The sequence below is a fragment of the Lissotriton helveticus genome, chromosome 4_1 (genome assembly GCF_964261635.1).
Source record: "Lissotriton helveticus chromosome 4_1, aLisHel1.1, whole genome shotgun sequence".
Classification (NCBI taxonomy): domain Eukaryota; kingdom Metazoa; phylum Chordata; class Amphibia; order Caudata; family Salamandridae; genus Lissotriton; species Lissotriton helveticus.
In genome coordinates this window covers 575,560,271-575,577,904 of record NC_136063.1, presented here as the reverse complement: position 1 = coordinate 575,577,904, position 17,634 = coordinate 575,560,271, and the positions used below count along the sequence as shown (strand labels likewise).

The window sequence follows — 17,634 nt, the reverse complement described above, 5'->3', positions numbered from 1 at the left end:
GCTACTGTGGTGTGCGGGCAGAAAGTATGACCAAGAGGAGACACCATGAGAAATGAGGGTCGGGTTCCGATTCACTTGATTTTCATGAAACATAAACATACAAATATTGTGAATAACTGAAGACATTTCCTCACAAGGCCTCTTCATTGAGCAATATTGTGACTTTCCATGGCAGCAGTGAGTGATCTTTATTGCCAGCCGAATTTTATTAATCAGAGATGTAGAACAGGTTTCAATGCAGGTGTCTGAAGACAGTGCTTCAAAGAAGGGGCTTTTAAAAAAAATCCTTGATCATGTTCTCAGGTAGACTGTGCCATTTTCCTTGGTGTCTGCATATGGTCATCCGTATGTTTTTTTCATAAATATGTTGGTTTTCATATTATTTAGTGCATGTAAGTTGCTGTCTGTTCAATGGCCACTCATTTACACCATGCTTTTTCTGCATTGCTGGCAGTATAAACTTTTTGTTTCCAAATTTCTTTCTTGATTTATAAACATAAAAACAACATCCTTTTGAGCCCCCGCCCCCACTTTCCCGCCCCTTCGTCCCTGGAAGAGTTCATATTCAGTACCATGTTAAAACATTTAAGTCAATGGTTGGCCCAAGTCTGCCTTACATTGTCTCAAACATCGTCATGTCATATCAATACATCACGGAATCCCCTACTGCCTCTTACGCAATCTACTCAACAGCAGGTTGTATGTAATTTCTCCCTGCTGTTTCCTCTATTGCCTTTTTGCAGGCTACTTTCCACCATGTTCCATAAGTTCCCCCAGCAACCCCCCATATGTCAGCGTGTGTCACACTGCACATTCAGCTCACACCCAGCAGGTTTGTTACCTAGTCTCTCGCCCTTTGGTTGGCAGTCTACTAGCTATCCATTTCAGTTCAATACATGTTAAGCCACCGCCAATCCTTGCTGCACCACCTTACTCATAGTTTTAACTTGTTTAGAGGGGAGCACAGAACCCAATGGATATAATTGCACTGTCGGTTGCAATGGCATCAAGTCAGTTCACTCAGTGTGGAGACCACCTCTCCCCAGAAATATCGTTCCACCCGACAGGTCCACCACAGTTACATGTATGTGCCCTGCATTTGGGACATGTATCTGTTTTCGACAGATCTATTTTGTGCAACCACTGTAGAGTCCCATAGTCTCTATGTAAACATTTATAATGAATCAACTTCAGCCTCACATTACTGGTGACCTGCTTACAGTTGCTGAGTATGCTCCCTCATTCACGCTCCCCCAGTTCACCTCCTATATACTTTCCCATTGGGTTTTTAGGGAAGCCATACGACCCTTTGTGATTGGGACCAATAACATTTAAAGCAGTGAAATCAGCTTGCTTTTGAAATAGCTTTTTATTCCTTAAAAATCACTGCAATAACTAAAACGTTTTTACTAAACTGTTTCCAGCTTAGACCCCAAGACTGAATCTAGGATCCAGTCCTGGGATTACAAAAGTAATCTATTAAGTAACTACCTGCATTTATGTAGAAAAACCCATTGAGCTCAATGCTAAATTGTGTTTAGAATTGCGTTGCCTACTGCAACCCCTGTACCTAATTGATTACACAGTTTATTGCCTTTCTGCAAAGTACTCATCTGAGCTCACTCATATTGAGAAAAGTATATTTTTACACCTGTGGTTCTAAAAATAAAACAACTATATCTGGTGATATAAAAACAATTGGCTTGGAGTTCAGTCCTTGAGTGTGTGAAAATCTTTGCTGACTGAGTGTGTACAACAAATGCTTTACACTGTCTTCTGTTACTGTCTTACTGCTCGACCAAGCTACCACTTTTGAGAGTAAAGTCAGCCCTGACTTTAACCCCTGTTATACCTCTGGGGTTTTTGGACTCTATACACACTGTACCTTACTTTGGTCCAGTATATATAGAGCCACTTTCTCACACTTCCCCATGCTCATATTTTTGTTCGCCCACTTAATTTACGGATTGTCTATCAGGGCTTTCAATAGGGTTGCATATCTTCATCCACCCTGGGTTGAGCCGCCTCCTCCAGCAGTTCTGAGATACCCACCTCAGCAGCCTGTCCCTGGGTTGCATAAAGTGCAGTGTAGAATTTCACAAAGCGCTGCAAGATGTCACCCTGTGGCCTGAGGGCCATCCCCACAGTATCTTTAAGTGCCACTACTGTATTACAGACCCTCCCTATTTATGAGCCATACTAGTAGACACCAAGCTTTATCCCCCTGTTCATGCATTAATTGAGTGTAAGTCCAGTAGTCATGTTTCCCTAGTTTCTCCCTTGTCTCTCCAGTTCCTCCTGTAGCTCCTGTCTTGTTTCCCATATGGCAGCTGTGTGCGGGCCTGCCTATCTATGTTCACTAAATGATTTTCAGTCTAGCTATCGTGTTCTAGAAAGACTTCTGCACCCCAAATGTCATGCTCATGCATTTGCCACGTACTTCCTGATTGCCTCTCGGATGTCTTCTCAAAACACTTGATCATACATTACTTTGGCTTAAAAGTGCCATTGGGGGATCTGCCACATATGTGTGTTCCAGCAGTTCCACCACCAGCGGTGCATGGCCGGATAACATGGGTCCAAATATTGGACCGCACCAAAGTCCGCCACCTGCCCTGGGTGTGCAGATGCAAAATCGATCCTAGAAAAATTGGCATGTGGTGGCGAGTAAAAAGAGTAACCCCGTGTCTGACCATGTCAAGTTCTCCAGAGTTTCACGAGATTCAACATCTCCATGCCATCTATAAGCACCCTAGAAGCCCTTCCTAGTGGTCTAGCTGAAGCCCCTGAAATGTCTACCATTCTGCCAAGGACGCGGTTCCAAGCACCCATCCATAGGACATCATAAAGAACATTGGAGACAATAAATGTACTATCCCATCAAATAATTCGAGGGTATCAAAATTGGGGACATCAGCATCTCTGAATGATGCATCTAATTTAAGGGGAACACTGGCAAGAACTCAGATAATGACCCCATGCATAGATGATGTGAAACTAGCACACCATAATGCTCTACCCCAACCGCGGCCCATGCAGGTAAGAGCGGTGGGGCAGTGGGGATGGGTGGGGTATTTTGACAGGCAATGACGAGGAAAAATTAAATAAATAATACATTTTCCCTCTTCATTGTCCGTGGAAATCCCCACCCCATGCGGCCGCACCGCCCTAGCGATCTTACCTGCACGGACCGTGGCTGTCCCCCCTTTGCCCCCCCATTTAGCCTGACATTTCTCATGTTCCCTGGGTAGCAAATGTGTTCCTTGTAGCATTACAATACGTACCTTTTGTTTTTTGACATATTACCATATTCTCTGGCACTTAAAGGTGTTGTAGAATCCCTTAACATTCCACAATAGTGCTTCCACTCCCAACTGTGTGTGTTACATACCACTGCACTCCAGTACCATGTATATATTTGTGACCGCTATGCTTACTGAGCTCCACCACTAAGAACCAACTGTACCCTGTCCCAACCCCTCTCCCGTGTGGCCAACCCCAACCTGACCTCCACAAGTGACGCATTCAGTATTGACCTCTTCCCAAACAAAACACTCCCAAAAAATTCCCTCATTGTGTGCAGGTCCAGTGACTACCCGTAAAGGGCCACACCTTACACCACAGCCACTAGTTCCTACACCTAGGTGAATGTATTAACACAAATATATACGAATGTCTCTAACACCAGATCCCACATTTGAAATAGTCTCAGTCCTTCTGGTAATCACCCCTACTTTGGATTGTTACGTTATGCCCTCAGCGCCTCCTCCCCCCATAGTTCATGTGTGCTGTACATATATGCGGTGACCCCCATCATGTAGTTGTTTCATTACTTTCCACAAACTGCATAGCATCCTCTGCCTGATTAAAGAGGTGTCGCTTGCCTTGTATGTCTATCCTGAGTCCTGCTGGAAGTTTCTTTTTCACTTCAGGAAAGGTTTTTCCTCTTCTTCTTGATCACAATACCATTATCAGGATAGAAAGATATTTTATTTCCAGTGTACTCTATTGATCCCTGTTGGTGGGCCACCATCAAGATTCTCAGTTTGTCCTTAAATCGTAGCATTCTGGTCATTATCATACTCTGTGGCGCTCCCCGGCGCGACTTCCTTCTCGGGCTCTCTCAGCTTGTGATCCTTCCGATCCCTCCAAGTGTGTTAAGTTTGAGAGCAACCAGGTCTCCAGAAATTGTTTTGTCTGGAGATATTTGTCCCCTCCAGTAAACCCAATATGCGGATGTTATTGCGTATTGACCTGTCCCCCAAGTCTGCCAGTTTACCTTCCTGCCACTGTATTCGCCGCTCCTGGTCCACCAGCTGGCGGCCCCCATCTTCTCCACGATTTCATCTGCCCTGGTGACCAACTCCTTCACCTGGTCTCTCATTTAGTCCATGTCCTGCTGCAACAGTGCCACAGTGATTGCCACTCCATCAATCTTTTCCATAATTGTCCTTTTGCCATTAGTTGTTTTGATTCCAGTGTGGAGGGTGGCTCTGTGTCCCCGGGGCCCATCAGTGTACATTGTGCTTTGTGCCATCTTTGCTATCCCTTCCTCTATTGTGTGTTGTTTTTATGTGGCCCCCAACTGCCCTTTTGCTTTGGTGACATCCAGAGTTGTAGGCCACAGCTCGTGCTCGTAGGGTCCTTGTTTGTCCAGCGAAATCCCTGTGTAGGTTGGGGCATAGTAACAGGCCTGCCACCAGGCTAGTGGGTTCATCCCCGCAGGAGCTCCCTAAAGCACCGCGGCCCTAATCTGGGTGCGGTCCTCTCTGCTCTCCAAGGGGCCCACAGCTGTTCTCCACATTTTCAGCGACCTCTTCATTGCTCCTGGAGTGGGGCTCATGCTGTACTCCTCACCTCCAAGGCCCACTCTCATGCCGCTTGTGTCTTATAGGACCGCATACCTGTTAGGACCAGCACGCCACAGCTGTTACTTCTTTGTCATGCTCTGGTCACTGCTCACTTCCCAGGGCCTCCCAGTGGTTGCGCCTCCTTGGCCCACCATTGTGCGACAAGGCCCAAGCAAAATCCGTCGGCGTTGCTCCCCTGCGTGACCTACCGGAGCACACTGCAGCTGCCGATCATGACCAGTCCCCACAGCCACTTAAGGGTATCAATGGGGGTACCCACAGCCCAATGCCCCCGTGCACTGTGTATGCTGCTGATTAGGGGCTGAGGGGGGGGAGATTTGTATAGTCGAAGCAACGAGAGGGAGTGTCCGCTCAGGCATCCATCTTGGCTCAACCCCCTTTGGTGGTGTAGACTTCAATCAGTAGATGCCACTCTTTTAACTGAGACAGTGCTGAGAGATGCAAACAGGAAGCACAACTTGACAGCATACATCTTACAAACTTCATTCAGACAGCAGGTAAATTAAACCTAAAGAAATGTGTATCAGCAAACGTTCATTGTGAGCAAATATCAAAATTGGCATGGTTCTGCATGTTGAAATCTGAAAATATTTATGAAAGTTTGGACTTATTGATCCAGTCGGTCACGGCGACCAGCCAAGACTGACTAATAAGTGCTACCATTATTACTGATAGTAGAGAAGGTATGCTGATATTTGGATGGAGCTCCACATAGAGTAATTATTAAAATGTTAGAGGGCATGGAGGCATCTCCAAATCACTTTCAAGATGCCTTTTAAACTCCACCAATAAAGCTGCTGAAGTAAAAACTATTTGTAGTCAATCTTCCGGCACAATTCCTCCTTTAAGGAAAAATTCTTATTTAGATGTAAAAAAAAATATTGATGTCACAATACACTGATTTCTGTTAATTGATTTATACAATTAATTTTTTGGGACTGCTTGTCTTTAACAGTGCCTATCTCACATTTACTTCCTGTGCATCTTCTTCATCCCAGCCCTTACATAAATGATGGTGAGCCTTATTGAGAGAAATGTTGTGATGCAGGTAGGAAGAAGATTATTTATCTATCTGTATCCATATACTATGAGCATTTCTTCCATTTCTATAAAAAACAGCATCCCTACCATTTTTTCATTCACTGGTTTTTCTGTGTCCCTCAGAGACGGTAAGCCTTTGCTTCTTCTTTAGTAAGCTGTTTTGCATTTCCTTCAGATTTGATGATGTGCTTTTATGTGAAGCCGATTGGTGGTCTTGATGTGGTGTATGGTTTTGTATGCCCACATCAGGTACTGTAGGTGTGGTGGGTGGATGTTGCTGCATGCCCACAAGGAGTAGCATCATTGTACTTCATTGTACTTCTCCTCCTTACCATACAGGTGTTCTGTGTGGACCTCCAATGTGAGATCCCGGTGTACAGCACGCTCCCTGATTCTGACATGGCCTCATCTCCGTGTATAGGTCAGACCTTTCTGGTGTGATTGATAATTCAGCAGTTGCTGCTTTATGTGCTCCTGGGCTTTTTCTGGTGGATACAGACCCTGTTAATAACAACTTAAAGACAAATATATTTAAGGGTTTGAAAGTTCCTTGTATGCTGCGGTTCATGGCGTACTGGATAATAAGAGACCTGTGCTGGAGAAGGCAAACAACCTCTATGCTTAATATGAGTCTTCTGTGGCTGATTCCCAACCCGCCCATGAGGTCATTAATGGGATTGTGTTGACGAAATGGAAGAATTTGACCAAATCTGGGGTTCTCTGTCACTAGTAGTCCCGGGGAAAGAGGAATGGTGCAAGGGAGAGAAACAGAGGCACAGGATATCTTTCTCTGCCTGTTCTTACTGCTGGGCTCAACATGCACTGCAGAGGCGTTGATATCTACAACAAAAATATTGCTTCTAGTATTTTGTAAGTTATGTTACACTTCAATATCTTCAGTATGCCAAAAGATCTACCTGGTGACAGTATCTGTATAGCTCACTCTATATGGTCAGTGAAAACTCTATAACGTCTAGACCTGAACGATAGAATAAACCAGTGTAATAGTTAAATGAAATCAAAGGAAATGCAATGCATCTTGCTATATACATAACTGCCTTCCGTGAATTGTAACTGAAGGCTCTGATCTGAATATTTCTCAATATTCATAGTTCATCTGCTGTAAGATAATTAATACACTTTAGTTTGTTTTCTCACTCCTGACAATATGCATTCACTTCCCTACCACTGGCAATACCTTAATATAATATTCAATTCAAGTAATACAAAAAAAAAAGGTTTTAGTCGTATAAAGGATGACTCCAGAACACTAAAGCTTGTAATCCTATAAGGCATGACTCCTGTACTAACGTGCACACCGTAGTCTAATTCCTTGATCTCAAGTTTTACCCATTATACTTCTCTGAAATAACAAGTCCTTGAAAACTCCTAATAAAAGTGTGATGAGTTCCAATCTTCTGCCAACAAGATTCTGGCTGCAGCAACTAAGTACCACAATTACCTGGCAAGGAATGCTTTAAAACATGAGGAACATATACTCTATGGTTTTAAGATGGCTGCCACTACTGTAAGTCCCATGAGAGTCCCATAGCACTCTGGAAAAAGTTGTTTGTCTTGACTTAAGTTGAGTGTTTCAATTAGTGCAAGCATCACTGCTGCAAAGTCTAACACACTAGACTGACTGACCTCCTCAGCAATGAATGCTTCAAGAATCTCTGAAGTTTGAAGGAGCAAATCTTTGTACTGCCGGATATAAACAAGTGAGTGCAAGCCACTGATTGTAACACCAGGGTCACAGAGCAGGACGATTCTTTAGCATATAGTTCAGGAGGTGCTGCGCACTGCATTCATATATGCACTGCCACCAACACATTTTCTTCTGCGATTAGCATGATTTGGCATTAAATTTGACGGATCTCTTGCATCTGCTGACAACACCCTATTGCCCAAGTTTTGCATAGAGACTTGGGGGGTCATTAGGATGGCGGACAGACTTTGTCTGCCCGCCATCTCCCTTGGAATGGGACTGCACGCCATTGGTGCGGGGGTCCCGTTGCTGACATTAGGATGCGCCCGCCACACTGGCGGGCGCATCCTGCATTCCTGACATTGCCGCGGGCAGTGCTCTCATCACCGCCCGCCACAATGTTAGGAAGGCATGTCGTGCACTTCCACCGCACGGTGCCTACCGTGTTGTGCATGGAACTGCAGGGGGGTACCATAGGTAACCCCCATGTTCACCCCACACCCCCCAGAATCCCTGGGGGCCCACTACACAGTGCTTGCAATCACGAAATGGCTTCATATGTCTGACCGTAGTTTCTGTTCCATTATCAGTTAGCAACACTTGTATAACAACGTAACTGTAGTACTCCAATGTAAAATCAACTGCTAATGAGGTGGGCCAGATGATGCATTCTGTCTATGTCTTGAGTCTGTTATGCCTTCTTCTAGTGGCTGGTGTGATGGATTTGATGTTGATTTATGAGAGTCATAGGCATTGATTCATCTAAACGCCAGCTGTTGCAAAAGTGGCAGCACTTTGACACCCATCGCTTCACAGCATTGATCTCCTGCTCTACTCTTAATCCCTCAGCTACCTCCTATTTGCTATTGAGAGAGCATGATAAGAAGGAGTGTCAAGGTTACCAATGAGCAAGCTAGGCGTAGTCAGTGGACCCATATACTCCTTTAGTTTATGTCTATGTTGACAGTTGCTGACAGTAGAAGGCCAGGGCCTGATAGCCCTTGACTTCTTGCTTATTTGTTTTTTCACTGCAGTTAATGAGGAATCTGGTTTTTAAAAGTGCATAGCTGTGCATGCATTAGCCTCACATAGAGTTCACAGGCATCCTTTGTGTTGGTCTGGATCAGATGATGAGTGTCGGATTCACTGCCTAGTTGCTTCAAAGAAAACATGGTAGATGGGAAAAAACTAGGATATGAGAGGAAGGAAACAATAAGAGGCTGATACTGAAACTGGTGGTTTACATTTTAATTTAGGAGCTTTCCATACGTGGGTTGAGGGGCTAAGCTCCACATTGCTATACTCTGCCCTCTAAATCAAGATAAATTTGAGTGAGGACTGTAAGTTATTGGAAGTGTAGTTTGAGGTTTCTTTTTAATGATCTTAAGTATTTGCTTATATTACCCGTATGTTTCTATGTTTGTGTTTATTATGTATGTATTTTTACTTTCCACACATTTAGCCCATTCTCTTCACTCTCGCATGTACATCTTCCTGTTTTTTTCTTTTTTTCTTTTATAAAGTTTTATATAGCACGGCACCAGCACTGTCCCTCTGAATCCTTCTCTTTGACTCATATCCTTTGCTTGACACACCTCTCAACATCTCTTTCATCTCCTCCTAATGTGCTGAATATGCCGCATCAAGCCAGTAGCATCTTGACAGAAGCACCTCTCTAGTTTGCTCACCGACATCCTGTGCTCTATAAATAGGTCAGTCATACTAGTGTTCCTTATAGAAGAAATGTGGATACCTTTAAATGTTCAGAGGTAGCCCAGTACAGTGTCAATTAATGGTAGGGTAGTTCAATGTTGATGATGACTGGGATTCACCCATACTTCAAGGAGTGTCCCAGCGCTAAATGTAGGCAGTTTGCGGTAGAGTCATGTTTTTTCTTTCTTCTTAAAGATGGACATCTCATGTGCTGCCTAAGTTCTGATTCCTTCATTTATTTACATAAAATTCTAAAAACATGAATGTGGCAAACAGTGCATACAGAGTGATGAATATTGGCAAAGTGCTAAACTATAAATAATGTTATTAAATAGCACAATCGATTTTTATATCTGCAGAAAGAGCAACTCCTCTTGATTTTCTCAACAGTTCAAAGACCTCTCAGTAGGTTTAAGAGTCAGTCTGGCTGTTAAAGCTGCCATAGTTTCGAACTCTAGAATTGGATAAGCACAGGATCAGGACATTGGTTAAACTGTATCACCACCATTCATAATTCCTCCGAAAATGTCAGCAGAGAAAGGGGCATCAATTATAGCCACAAATGTTTAAATGTCTTGTTCATAATCAGTTAAGTACAAGTGTACAGTAAATGTCAAATGTAATGGTAGCACAAAAATGAATGAGCTGCTCTGTAGACTGAGTGAGTCAGCCAGGCAGGGCAACCAACACAATACCAATTCATAGCTTTCCGAGGGTTAGGTAATAGCACTTTCAGGTCAAACTAGTGATTAAAATGTAGTAAATAAATGGCATTAAAATTACAATGCTTTGAATGTGTCACAACTAGGAATGGCTATTGAGATAAAGTTGTGCTTGTGTCATGTGTAGCTGTAGATACATTCACTGTGCTTACTCCTGCCATCGAGTGTTGGGCTCGGACATGTACAACTTATTTTTGTTCAAAGAAGTCTTTTGAGTCACAAGATATAGTGACTCCTCCCTTAGTTGGCAATGTGCATGGGCATTGATCCCATAGTTAGAGTGTTTTCTTCTGCCTTCGGGTAGGATGAGCTTCACCAGGGCTCTGATCCTTTTTAATGTTGATGCTGTATATGAGGATTTTCCTTATTGTGGTCATACTCTAAAAAAAAATTCAACATATCGCTAAAAACACTTTTTTGATGTTCATGTTTCTCCTACTGTGTTATCGTGGTTGAAGGGTAAGGAGGGGCTCTTCCAGTAAATGATGTGACCCAACATTTATGGTATTTTTATACTGTTGATGTTGAGGAAACTTGCAATGAGGTACACGCTACACAAGGAGTTGAATAGATCAATATGAATGTTTTCATGGAATTTGAATGTGCCATGAGAAGTATAGTAAATTATTATGCTAATCTGCAAATTGGCATAGCTCGTAAATAGACAACTCATTCGTTGTGATGAAATTAATGTTATAACTTAATTAATACATCCTCTATTATGTTGTGGTAATGTCAAGGAGGACTGTAAATACTTTTGTCAAAAATGTTTCGATGATGAAAAATATGATAAAAAATTAAGAGGGCAGATATGCATTTATGGAAGTGGATTTTGATGTGGGGGAGGGTCCTTTAATTGTGACTTATTTGTAAAGACCTAACGTACAACTAAAATAAATTATCACAGGTTTTTATATCCTTCCACTTAGTATGTTCAGCTAGATAGAAGTGTAGCCTCAGCTGTAGTCTGCAAGTGTAGGGAAGCGTCTCCTTTGTGGAAAGATAATCATTTACCTGCGATGGATAGACACTTTAAGCCCCACTGGCAAAAAGACTCTACCCATATTCACCGAGACCATAATGGCACTGAGCGACTTATTCGTTGTTCCCCAATCCACTCGTAGGGGTCCCCCGAATATTCTCCCCAAACAGACAGACAAGTGGTACACTGCCAAATGTCGTGCAGCTAAAAGGGAACTTGTTGCCACACTAAAGTCTAAAGACACAGCTAATATTAGGGCTGCGAGAAAATCTTATAAAAAAATCATATCTGTAGCCAAGCAGGATTATGATTTTAATTTTTGGGGAGACCTAGTAGAGGCCAGCACTAGGAAGGATGCTAAGAGGTTTTGGGACCTATTAAGAGCCAGGGAAATGCCCACTGACCACCAGCTAACTTGTAACATTCCAGGGGATGTATGGTTTAATCATTTTTCGAAATTGTACTCCGTTCCTTCAGGTGCGACCCAGTTAGCTTGTTCACCTCTGGGCTCACTTCCTAATCCTCTAGCTGACCTCCCATGTCATGATGGTCTATTTACCAGTTTGGAAGTGGAGAGAGCAATTCGATGTATTGTCTCAAACAAGGCGGCAGGTCCTGATGGAATCCCAGGAGACCTAATTAAGAATTACCCTCCTTTTTGGAGCAGACTAATTGCTTCCCTCTTGAACGAGGTATTGTTGGGCGGGGTTTTTCCTGACTCGTGGAGGGGCGCTGAAGTCGTACCCATTTTTAAAAAAGGCTCCAGGGACGACCCAGCGAATTATCGACCCATTAGTTTATTGGATTCATCCCAGAAGGTGGCAGGAAAGGTGGTATTGGGTAGGATTATTCAGTGGGCCAATGAAAATCAGATTTTGTCGGATCTTCAAGCAGGCTTCAGAACAGGAACAGGCACAATCGAGCAGACGTTCCGCTTTCTAATGATTTATTGGAAAGTGGTGGTGCTGGGAGGGGGCAGTCTGTACTTAATTTTTATTGACTTGCGGACTGCTTTCGACCTAGTACCACGAACACTCCTATGGAACGTCCTCGATGGGTTAGGCCTCCCCCCCTATTTGCTGTCCTTGCTCGTAAAATTTAATGCCAGAAATTTTGCCCAAATCAGATGGGGGACACAGGGAGAGAAAACATCTCGTATCTCCGTGGACAGGGGCGTCCGCCAAGGGTGTGTGCTTGCCCCCACTCTGTTTTCTCTTTATATTAACGGAGTGGTGGAGCATCTCCTCCAACAGCCTTCAGATGCACCCACCCTGGCTGGAAGGAAAGTTCCAACGCTCCTGTTCGCGGATGATACCCTCCTTATCTCGAAATCACCTATGGGCATCCAATCGTTGCTTTGCAGCTTCAATGCCTTCTGTGATGAAAGGGGTTTGGCTATAAACATAGGAAAAACCAAGTTTTTGGTTCTTAACCCACCCAAAAAGTCTGTTTTTCCACCGGCCTTAGATTCCGTCCCACTTGATCGAGTCAAAGAATTTGACTACCTAGGTATACGTATCAGTGACACCATGAGCTGGAAGGCACACCACCAAAAGGTGTTTCTGGCTCACAAAAGGGTGGCAGGTGCATTGCTCAAGGAACAGCGTGCCTCAACATTAAAACCAATTGGGGCCCCCCTAGATATTTATAGGGCAAGGGTTGTGAGTGCGGCACTATATGGTGCCGAACTGTGGGGCACACATAGAGCTGATACTCTGGCCCATCTTGAGAACAACTTCCACAAAGACCTTATGGGCTTGCCCCACAGCACACCAACAATCCCACTGCTGCTTGATGCAGGTACCCGGGCAATATGCGATCAAGCGAAATTGCGCCCGCTTCTCCTATGGTCCAGAATTTGGAATGTGCAAGAACTTAGCAGTTATGCAGAAGCCTTAAATGATATCATGTCCCTGCCAGGCTCTCACAAGATCATCTGGCTTAGGGAGGTTAAAAAGCTGCTCTACAAAATAGGACTAGGAGAGGCCTGGGCCAACAAATCTGCACCCCCAAAACAACAGCTAAAGAAGGCCTATTGGGCATGGGTAGACATCGAGAGGATCCGTAGTACAAATCACTGTAAATCTGTAGCCTTGTTTTTGTCAATCAAGGAGATCCCGTATAGGGAACCTTATCTAGACACTATCCAGAACTCATGGGACCGATCATTGTACATTAAGTTTAGGGTGGGGGTGCTTCCATTGTGTGAGTTTACCTCCACCTGGAAACCGCCCGCCCAAACCGTACCCTACTGCCCCTTTTGTGTTCTAAGGGTAGAATCTGTGTCCCATGTGTTGTTCGAGTGTAGTGTTTACGCAGCCCCGAGACAGAGGTGGTTGAAGCCCCTCTGCAGGTGTTTGGGAACCCGTTCTCATTTGGAAGCCCTACGTATACTTCGTACAGATGCTAGACCCCTCTTTTCTACCTGTATGGCAAAATTTTTGAGTTGGGCCTGGCGTTTAAGAACTGCAAAAAAACTTTTAATCCAGTGAATGAGCCCCCCTGCCCAATATGCTGCTCTGTATATAATATGTTTTTAATGTTGGTGATTGTTGACAAAATTGTTTTTAAAGATGTAAGAAACGCTTTTATGATATGTTTTTATCGAATAAAGCTATTACTACTACTACCTGCGATGTGGGATTATTTGCATCAGAGGGGTAGATTATTGGCTTTTCTTTCAGCATTATATGGATTTTTTCAAGGATAAAGTGTTTATTATGTTCAGAATCTTTAATGTGTTGAGTTGCAGATTGATGGGATTTTAATTTCTGATCATGTTGCTGTTTTGTAGTGGAATTTGGGAGGAAGCTGGTAAGGGTACCAAAAGATGTTTCTGTTCTGTCACTGACTTTTTAAAATAAATTGTTGCTGATTTAAGTGATCAGGTTTAGTGGTATAATCAGGAGAATGTAGCTAGTATTGTTTTTGTAGGTTTTCATCTCCAGTCCATGACAAATTTATGAACTTCAATAAAACAGAAATTTTATGAAAACTGTAGGTGTAAATCTGTGACTTGTAAACTGCTTTTTCCATTGAGAGTCGTTCTCCAGCAGAACAGAACACAACAATGATACAGCTCATGTAGCTCACAGAGTATTCATTTGTGAATGTTACAAGTGTTGTGGATCAATACTGCAGTGTTTTAAAATGGATCTTTGGAGCAGATGCCATGCATCGTTCGCTAGAGTTAAAACAATGTATACTGCAATCGATGATTACTATGTTGATTGCAGAAACTCATTTAGCGAGTATTTTCTCAAGGTGATGTACAGATTATAAAAATACATTTTGTCTTTTACCTCATATTTTATTTGTTGGTAGCCCTCACCTGCATGAAGCATATTGTTGAAACCAAATCTTTAAAGACCTAATATGTGAGGACCGTGACGAATATTATCACTATTATTTTCTGTTCTTCTCCAGTTTGAGGAAAGCCATTTTTGACTTTGGTTGTGTTTGTTACTTTTCAGCCTTCTCTCTTCAATAACATACTCTCCCAGGCCGGAGCGCAGGAGACCCGAGTCACTGATAACAGCAGAAAATGACAATGAAAGGGGAGAGAAGAATGGAAAGAAAGTGTGCTTCAACGTAGCGGGAGATGAGCAGGAAGACTCAGGACACGACACCATCAGTAACCGAGATTCCTACAGGTGATCCAAATTGCTCGAAGGAGTCAAGCTTGTAAAATCTTGCGCTTGCATAAATCCTGGTCGTGCAGCATAAACTCTCTTCTAGGTTCACATGCTCAGAATTATTCTACCAATTAGGGGTTGGAACTGCAGGTTTATTTATGTGTTAAGTTAGTTTTTTACTTACATTTGGGCAAGACTGTGCTAGTTTTCACTGGCATATCTGTATTCTTCTAATGAAAGTTTTTTACTATGAAGTCTGCAGAGTAGTGTTCTTGAAAGTACAGGGTGGGACCACCATGGGGCCCCAGAGGATGCCCATGGTGTAGCAGATTTCTTTCTAAAGCACACAAACTGTGTTCAGCTGTGAACCAAATTAGTATATTTGATAGATGATAGCATGATACGCTTAAATGGACAAATGCATATTTTGACTGGAATTGTAAAAATCCTACACACCCTTGGGGCAGAGTGTGAGTATCGTACAAGGATATATTACAGCAGGAAGATCTCTTTTCTTTTGGTGTCTTCTCCATGACATTCTCTGAGAAATGGCATGAGTGTTGCATTTAAAGGGGACATTGGAAATAGTATTTATGTGGAGATTGACTTTCATTAATCTCTGGTGGTGGGGATGTTTTTACCTCATTTCTATATAAAAATGTTTCTTTCTCTAGAGTGTAGGGTTTGAGTTTCTTAAGGTTGTCATGGAGTGGGGTTTTGCACCCCATTTGGATGTGGCACTTGAAAAGTCAAATGGTTAGTGTATTTGCTGACCTGCTTCATCTAATAACTCCGCTCTTAAACTGCTGAAAGTAGCTGAAAGAAAAATATAAATTCCAAACAAAATAAAATACAAAAAAATATATAAAATTAGCTTCACTTTAAATAACTGTTGCATACTATGCCACCCTTAGGAAAGTGTTTCTGACACATGTGGCTGGCCACCAATGTAGAGATCCTGCACTCCTAGTAACCCTCCACTCTTTCCTAGTGAACCATCCTATTCTATAAGCCAATAGCACTTAAGAAGGGCTGTATTTTCCCCACTGCATTGTCTCTGCTGGTGGTTCTGTTATTAAATGTAAACTGTAAATACCAATAAAAAGATTTAAAAAAACCAAACAAATAAATAAATAAATAAATAAAATAGCCCTCATTCCATGGAGAAAAAACTGTAGTTTCTTTAATACTTTCCCATGCCCCTCATTGAAGTTTTCTGGTGACAGACTTCTATTTAGATGCTGAGTGTAACCTGCTCAGTGGTAGTAATGGATCTAGGAGATGGGAGGAGGCCGCCAAATGTAGCCTTTTTCAACCTTGAGTGCTGTGGAGACCATGTGAGTGCCTATCACTGCCTCTCAAGATGAAAGCCAAACTTGGACGGGGAAGGGCTATCACACCATCTGGTACTTTGTGGCAGCTTATGCCCTGGAGTGCATGGCGCTGCATCTTGTGTGAAGGGTCATCTGGGCCATACTCTTTTGTTCCTCTGGATAGGGAGGAGACCCATGCAGCCCCATTTCTGTTGATCATGCACTTCATTGACTTTTCATAATGAATCTTCCTTTTCCTTAGAATGTAATTTCAGTGTCTTGCTTCTCATGAAAAACATTCTCTCAAATTACTTGTGAACAGATGCTCTTTGAAGTAACACTTTACAAAGTTCCAATGCAATAGTTAGCTCTGGCCACAACCATTATAATCAATAATACAACTATATTTAAACAACCTTTATTTATATCATATAAATATGTAAAATGTCTGGGTGGTTTAAAGTACTGGGATTTACAGACACGTTCTTTCCAAGTTAAGTAGGTAAGTCTTCACCACATTTAAACTCAAGGTGGGAAGGTGTGGCTCTAGGATGGCAAGGGATGGACTATGTAGTTAAAATGATTTGAAGCTAGAAGGGGCAGATGGGCTACTTTGAACATTCTTGCCAGGGCTGATTTTGGTTTCCACTCTAGCCCTTGATATTGATGTTGCAGGAACATGGAGGTACGGGGCAGTCATGAGGGCAGGTACGTGTGAGAATTGGAGATGATGTTAATTGCTGTGTTATGAGTTGGAAGCGTAGGTGTTTTGGATAGTGAGTGGTAAGATCGGTTTGACAATGATTGCTGAAGTCTAATTTGAAGTCACACAGGTTGATAAAAGGGTTGGGTGTGGGGTCTGTCTCTAGGATTGAGTCAAGGTCCTTGAGGAAATTATCTGTTGTGCTAATGGATGCTTTTTAGTACCACTGTTGTAAGATGTAATTAATTGTTTATTCTCTTTAGTCATTTTCAAAGGAGATGCTTAGGAGGCTCCTAACAACTGCATTTATACTATGTTCTTGGCGCATGGAGGAAGGTAGCATAGTCAGTGTGCAAGGCAGTTGTGCTCACAATATTTCTTTGGCCAGTACATATTTCAGATATAGTGATTAACTGAAAAGGAGGGGATTGAGAAATAAACTAGTCAATAATATTGGAGCTGTTGCATGTAGATCAGTGCCAAATGGTCAATATGATACAGCATGTAAGTGTTGGAAGGAAGACAATAATATCTTTTCTTTCAGTGTTTTTCAGCTGGATTACAGTTCACTGTTTTCTTTTTCAGTGACTGCAACAGCAACAGGAACTCTATAGCCTCCTTCACTAGTGTCTGCAGTAGCCAGTGTAGTTCATACTTTCATAGCGATGAAATGGATTCAGGTATGTAAACTTAATATACAGTAAGTAAATGAAATACAGTAAACAAAAGTATGCCCCATCAGTGATTGTTAGTTAATTATTTTTGAATGCTAGGTTATGAAATGCCCTTCCCAACCTCAAACCTTTTCAGATTGATGTCTACTCTATTATTCATATCTAATGAGTATGTTTAGGGGTTTGTTTGGTAGTAAGGGCGCCACATCCAGTGTCCAACTATTACCTGGCCTATTTATAATTGTATGACTGACACATGCTTGTTGCTACTG

General features: G+C 42.6%; 1 protein-coding gene across 1 annotated transcript in view; it reads left to right on the top strand.

Annotated features, from left to right (window-relative positions):
- PREX2 (phosphatidylinositol-3,4,5-trisphosphate dependent Rac exchange factor 2) overlaps positions 1–17,634 on the top strand; it is a 1,276,790-nt gene that overhangs the window by 817,765 nt on the left and 441,391 nt on the right. Inside the window, exons 27-28 of the mRNA XM_078687188.1 lie at positions 14,511–14,690; positions 17,274–17,368. Coding sequence (XP_078543314.1) covers positions 14,511–14,690; positions 17,274–17,368 — 275 coding nt within the window. The remainder of the gene's footprint in view (positions 1–14,510; positions 14,691–17,273; positions 17,369–17,634) is intronic.